This window comes from Urtica dioica, chromosome 7, assembly GCF_054948205.1.
Source record: "Urtica dioica subsp. dioica isolate 48M chromosome 7, U.dioica_male_clone48M_v1_H2, whole genome shotgun sequence".
Taxonomy (NCBI): Eukaryota; Viridiplantae; Streptophyta; class Magnoliopsida; order Rosales; family Urticaceae; genus Urtica; species Urtica dioica.
Window position 1 is genome coordinate 41826970 of NC_142762.1, and position 6139 is coordinate 41833108.

The 6139-nt window shown below is 43.6% G+C and overlaps 1 protein-coding gene across 1 annotated transcript; it reads right to left on the bottom strand.

Annotated features, from left to right (window-relative positions):
• Positions 1 to 3831: 3831 nt before the first annotated feature.
• Positions 3832 to 5684, bottom strand: LOC149391699 (NAC domain-containing protein 2-like). The gene is made up of 3 exons (XM_089618627.1): positions 5409 to 5684; positions 5050 to 5324; positions 3832 to 4711 (listed from the first exon to the last, which is right to left on the bottom strand). Exons 1-3 carry the CDS (start codon positions 5566 to 5568, stop codon positions 4232 to 4234), a joined length of 915 nt encoding a protein of 304 aa, XP_089474753.1. The 5' UTR covers positions 5569 to 5684; the 3' UTR covers positions 3832 to 4231.
• Positions 5685 to 6139: the final 455 nt, after the last annotated feature.

The following is a 6139-nucleotide window of genomic DNA, read 5'->3' on the forward strand; positions in this document are numbered from 1 at the left end:
AGGCCTGATCGACCCCGAGGTACCCAAGCCAGATCAAACCCGAGATACCCAGGCTGGATCGACCTTGAAACATCCAGGCTGGATCGACCCCGAGGTACCTAGGCAAAATCGACCCCGAAGCACCCCGGCTGGAACAATGTCGAAGTACCCAGGCTGGGTCAATCTAGAAGTACCCAGGCTGGGTCGATCTCGAAATACCCAGGCATGGTCGACCCCGAAACATCCAGGCTGGATCAATCTCGAAGTACCCAGGCTGGGTCGACCCCGAAGCTACCAGGCTGGGTCGATCTCGAAACATCCAGGCAGGATCGAACTCGAAGTACCTAAGCAAGGTCGGCCTCGAATTATCTAGGCTAGGTCGATCTCGAAACATCCAGGCAGGATCGATCTCGAAGTACCCAGGCAGGGTCGACCCCGAAACATCCAGGCTGGGTCGATCCCGAAGCTACCAGGCGGGATCGATGTCGAAGTACCCAGGCTGAGTCAATCTCGAAGTACCCAGGCTGGGTCGATCTCGAAATACCCAGGCTAGGTCGATCATGAAGTATCCAAGTTGGACCAATCTCGAAGTACCCAGGCTGGGTCGATCCCGAAGCTACCATGCTGGATCGATGTCGAAGTACCCAGGCTGGGTCAATCCCGAAGTACCCCGGCTGGATCGGTCTCGAAGTACCCAGGCCGGAGCAATCTCAAAACATCCAAGCCGGATCGTCCCCGAAGCATCCACACTGGGTCGATCTCGAAGTACCCAGGCCGGAGCGATCTCGAAACACACAGGCCGGACCGACCCCCCTTTCCTATCTCGCAAAGGGGGCCTCGCCCGACCCCCCTTTTCCATCAAGCAAAGGGGGCCTCGCCCGACCCCCATTTCCATCTCGCAAAGGGGACCTCGTCCGACCCCTCATTCCCATTTCGTAAAGAGGGCCTCGCCCGACCCCCATTTCCATTTCGTAAAGGGGGCCTCGCCCGACCCCCCATTCCCATTTCGTAAAGGGGGCCTCGCCCGACCCCTTATTCTCGTTTCGTAAAGGGGGTCTCGCCTGACCCCCCATTCTCATCTCGCCAAGGGGGCGTCGCCCGACCCCCCTTTCCCATCTCGCAAAGGGGGCCTCGTCTGACCTCCCCATTCCCATCTCGTAAAGGGGGCTTCGCCCGACCCCGATTCCCATCTCGTAAAGGGGGCCTCGCCCGACCCCCCATTTTCATTTCGTAAAGGAGGCCTCGACGGAACCCCTTCATTCCCATTTCGTAAAAGGGGCCTCGCCCGCCCCCCATTCCCATCTCCTAAAGGGGGCCTCGCCCGAACCCCATCATTCTCATTTTCAGAAAGTGGGCCTCGCCCCAACCCCTTTACTCCTACCGTACTCTTGCCCTAACTCTCACCAACTCACTATAAATACCCGAGAAAAAACACTTATCAAGGGCTGGCTTTTTGCTCTCTCTAACTAGAATATACAAAACTCTCTACTCAGCTATTTCTCTCTCTAAAAACACATTTGAGACTGAAATCAAGAACAAAGAGAATCAAAGTCACTTCACACATACATTTTCACACAAAAAAAGAGGAACAATCTACTTCCATTCTCTCTAGAGTGGGAGAAGAGAAGCTTACTCTCTCTCTCTAAACCCAAGGCTCAAAGCCAAATTATATTCCCTCTACAAGAGTGTCCAAGATCTTGAGAAATCAATTCTCAAGTTCTTCACTTGATAAGAGGAATATTCCATAACTAATCTCACAGGTTCGAAGACACGTGGCCAAGTCCGTTCACGTCACGTGTCCGTAAGTGTTAATCCAAAAAACGGCTTAACAGAAATAACCATTGCGGCAGCAGGCAAGGCGTGAGTAAAGCTGGACATATGGAACCCGGGAAATAGGATCCCCTGGTCCCGTCCCATATTTTGCGAGAAATGGGACTCCCGGAACCGTAAAAAATGGTACCGGAAAATCCCGGAACCATTTTCTACGGTATTGGGAATTCCCCGTACCATATTACGCGGTTCTGGTATTCCCATATTTTCCATATTTACTTTTTTCATTTTATTTTAATCATGAATGCATTAAAATAAATAAAAATTCTTATATTTTCAATTAAAAAATACAACTTTAAAAATATGGTACTAAATGGTGCTAAACGGAGATCCCAGTTTCATCTCATTTCCCGGATGGTTCTGGGACAAAAGCCCCGGTACCACATTTCATAATACGATTTTTTTCTCATTTTCCATATGGTATTAATAATATGGGAAACGGGATCCCATATGACCAGCTTTATGCGTGAGGCAGCGTCCCGTAAGTACTTTGAAAAAAATCACTATCTAATTTCCGCAATTAAACCATTGCGGACAATGGACATTGTAGGCAAAGCTTGACAAAGTTTTTTTTATTGGGCCATATAAAGCCCAATATTAAACAATTGAACAAAACTGTTGCACATTATTCCAATTTGTTTAACTAGGAAGTGTCGAGTTTCAATTTTGGACAATGAAAAACTACCTCAATAATTATGGCCTTGTTAAATAAAGATCCCAGTAAGTTTAACACACAAAAAAATGTAAAAAAAAAAAAAAATAGAAAAACAAAAATTAACTAGGAAATTGTTATTGAAGATGGCCTGGGTGATAAAGCGGATTTCACCTCATATGTCAAGGGATCGAAATTATGATTTCTATCTATTTGATTTGTTAAGTAAGAAAAGTTGGGCCTAATATCTCGTTAATGGATTTAAATCAGCAAGATTTGAAGAGTAATTATCCGAATAAGAAAATGTAAAGATTTTAATGATATTAACCGGGAATACGATATGATATCAAACAAAGGAGAATGAGAGCGAGATATATGAACAAGGAAATTTGCTCATAAAGTAAAGAATGAATAAAGGATGTTGCATGCGTGCTTTCGAGAGGTCGTGTAACGTTCTCTTGAATTAGTTTTCCGATAGAATTTGATCACACTTCCTTTCCGAGGTGCCTTCTCGGCTTACATTGTCACTTGTTTTTTTTTAGTTGAATCGTCACCGCAGGTCTTCCGATGTATTTGAGAAGATCTTGAAATAAATTAATCAAAGATATGAAACAACTAAGTATTGTTTTCAAATCTAATAGGACGAAGTCCATTGCACAAGTTACAGATCTCATAATATATTATTGCTGAGAAGCCAGCAAAAGCAATATTTTTCTGTTGAGATCATCTTTCACATGTCAGATTAGATTAGCATCTAATTTTAAATTAAAGTCAAATTTTATCATCAAGATTTGATATAGAGAGAGCAATATGTTTAGGTGGAAATGCATGTCCAAGCACAAGTTGACGTGGCACCATATTCCACCAAAGAATTTTTTTTTGTTTGTTTCTGGTTAACATGTGACGTATATTGCCAACTGCCATCCGTACAACACAAATGGATTTTAAGATATTATTTCATAGTGATGATAAGGATACATGCCAAAATATGTTAAAGATTACGCGGATGTCTATCACCATAATTTATCATTACATATTGTATGTCACCATAATTAAGCTCTCAAAAGTTCAAAACTCGAACAAATTCTTAACAAACTTTCAAGTTTAACATGTTGAATATTATAATTGGATTTTAGACCATACCTCCCAAAGAAAAATAAAATTAAAGACCATAATTAATACAAAACGCGTACGCAACTAACGGAAGACATTTGTCACGTCGCACAATGGTTCTTATCGCGAGCTTAATTACAAATAAAAAAGAAATATATGAGACAAACTTCTCTAAGATTATTCTATGTACACAATATAGAAACATCAAAATTGCACAAAAATAATGTAAAAAGAAAAAGAAAAGATTATTCTCGAGCTAGAAACTGAAATATGAAATATATTCATAAATAAAAAGATTGGGGGCCATGGAAATTGCCCACACAAAATTATCAAAAGGTTTGTGAACATTCAATATCTACACATTGTCTTTACACATGCTAAGCCTATCTTTGTACCAAGATATCAAAGGAAAAGCACTGTCACAATGCTGATGGGTCCCACCGCTGAATTACGCACAAAATTAATTCCTCAATTATATTTTCTTTTTTCTTTTTCCCAACCCTGATTTTAATTGATTAGAGGGACTTCATTTTTTTTCTTCTTCTTCTTTTAAAATTATAGATATGATCTCGCGCAGGTTCCAACAGTCACGGACTTTTTAAGGCGTCTCCTGATTTAACCGCGCGAAAAGTAGTATTCCGGATCCAACGGTCCTAATCAAAACGGCTTGTGCAGGTACATGAACATATCCTGGAGCGGCGACATCTGATAATTACCACCACCGCCTTGTTGCTGTTGTTGCTGCTGTGCCTGTAACTGAGCGCCGAACGCGTTTACATCGATGGCATCCATGTAATTATAAGAAAAGTCGAGGGCCTTTTCCCATTCCTTCCACTTCGGCTCGCTCTGGACCTCGCACGTGAACTCTGGCGAAACCACGTGCTCCGAACAGCTCGAGTCAGTGTGAAGCCTCGGCACCGACTCCGACGTGTCAAAGTAATGAAAGTCGCCGGTGTTCGCCGGGGCCGGGAATCCTCCGGCGAGACCCTGCGGCGGCGGGGCCTTGATCTCCGGCTTCTTGTCCTCTGGTTCGGAATAGATCGCCGATTTCCGGTTCAAGACGGAAACGGCTTGGCTGTTCTGTTTCTCGATTGTGCCCTTCTTGTTGTATATCCGACACAGAACCCAATCGTCCAGCTAAAAATTATTAACAAAAAAAAAAAGCAATCGGATCAATATCTACATATCTTCAATGCGTATCGGAAAGAGGTAATGTCGAATATTGTCCATAAATAGTTACATTTTAGTATAAGCGCCTTCTTTGAAAAATCACACATTTTTAGTGGGCCATATGATTTCGTTATATACATAGTACATAATACATTTACATTTTATTTTGTTTTAACAAAATTACATTTATGATCAAATTACGCACTAAACTTTACGGCCGCCAATTGACTGGGAAAGGTTAGAATCGTACTTTCAAGTTTCAATCACGCATGCAAAGTAAAAAAAAAAATGTCCGTTTTACTTACCCTGAGACTGTTCTTCTTTCTGGCGGATCTGTCCACGTCAGCGAGGCGATACTCGTGCATAATCCAATTAGTCTTCTCTCCTCTGGGAGCTTTTCCAGCGTAGAAGACCAAGGCTTTCTTAATCCCAACCGGTTTGGGAGTCCCAATGGGCTTATCGGCCCCGGTCGCCTTCCAGTACCCGGTTCCCGCAGCCCGGTTCGGCCTCGAACCGTTCGGGTACTTCCGGTCCCGCGGCGAGAAGAAATACCACTCTTTCTCTCCGTACAAAGCCATGCCTGTCCGAAAAGAGAAGAGGAATTAGGTCACCAGTTCAGAAATAACGGAATATGCTCAAAAACAGAATTAATTCAATTATTTACCTGGAAGTTCCCAAGGATCGTACTTGTAGAGATCGATCTCGGCGATGATCGGGACAGAGATCTGCTGCGACGCGCATTTACGGCAGAGATAGTGCATCACGAGCTCCTCGTCCGTCGGATGGAATCGGAATCCTGGAGGTAGATGTAAATCCGATGCCATTTACCCGGCGAAATTAATCTCTCCTCTTTTTTTTTCCCTTTCTTTTTGTGCTAAATTCTTGGGGTGTGTTTGTGTCTGTGTGTGTGTGCGTCGACGGCGCTTGAAACGTATTACATAAGGGAGAGAGAGGAATTTATAGAGGGGATCGAGGATGACGTGTCGGTTGTAGCCGGTTGATTTCTAGAACGTACACATGAAAGATAACGCTTTGTAATGAATTTTTTACGTGGGAAGTGGTGAGGTATTACCGGACACGTGTCGAGCGTGGAGGGCAAGTGAGTTGTGTCGATGTCGCACATGGGATTGTTTTGTCACTGCTTACGTCACCTATTTTGGACGGATTCGGTACTCGTCGGTCTTATAGGGCCCGGACCGCTCTATTACACTGTCATATGGATTCGTGTTAGAGTCGGCGGTTTTATTGTTTTTTTCTTTTTTCGTTTTTCTTTTGGCTGACACTTAAACGGTGGATCTGACATCCACGTCACCGGATTACTTACACGTGCGACGGAGTTTTGTCAAAGGATCTCATGCCATACGGTGATTTCGCTTTTTTTTTTTTTTTCAGATA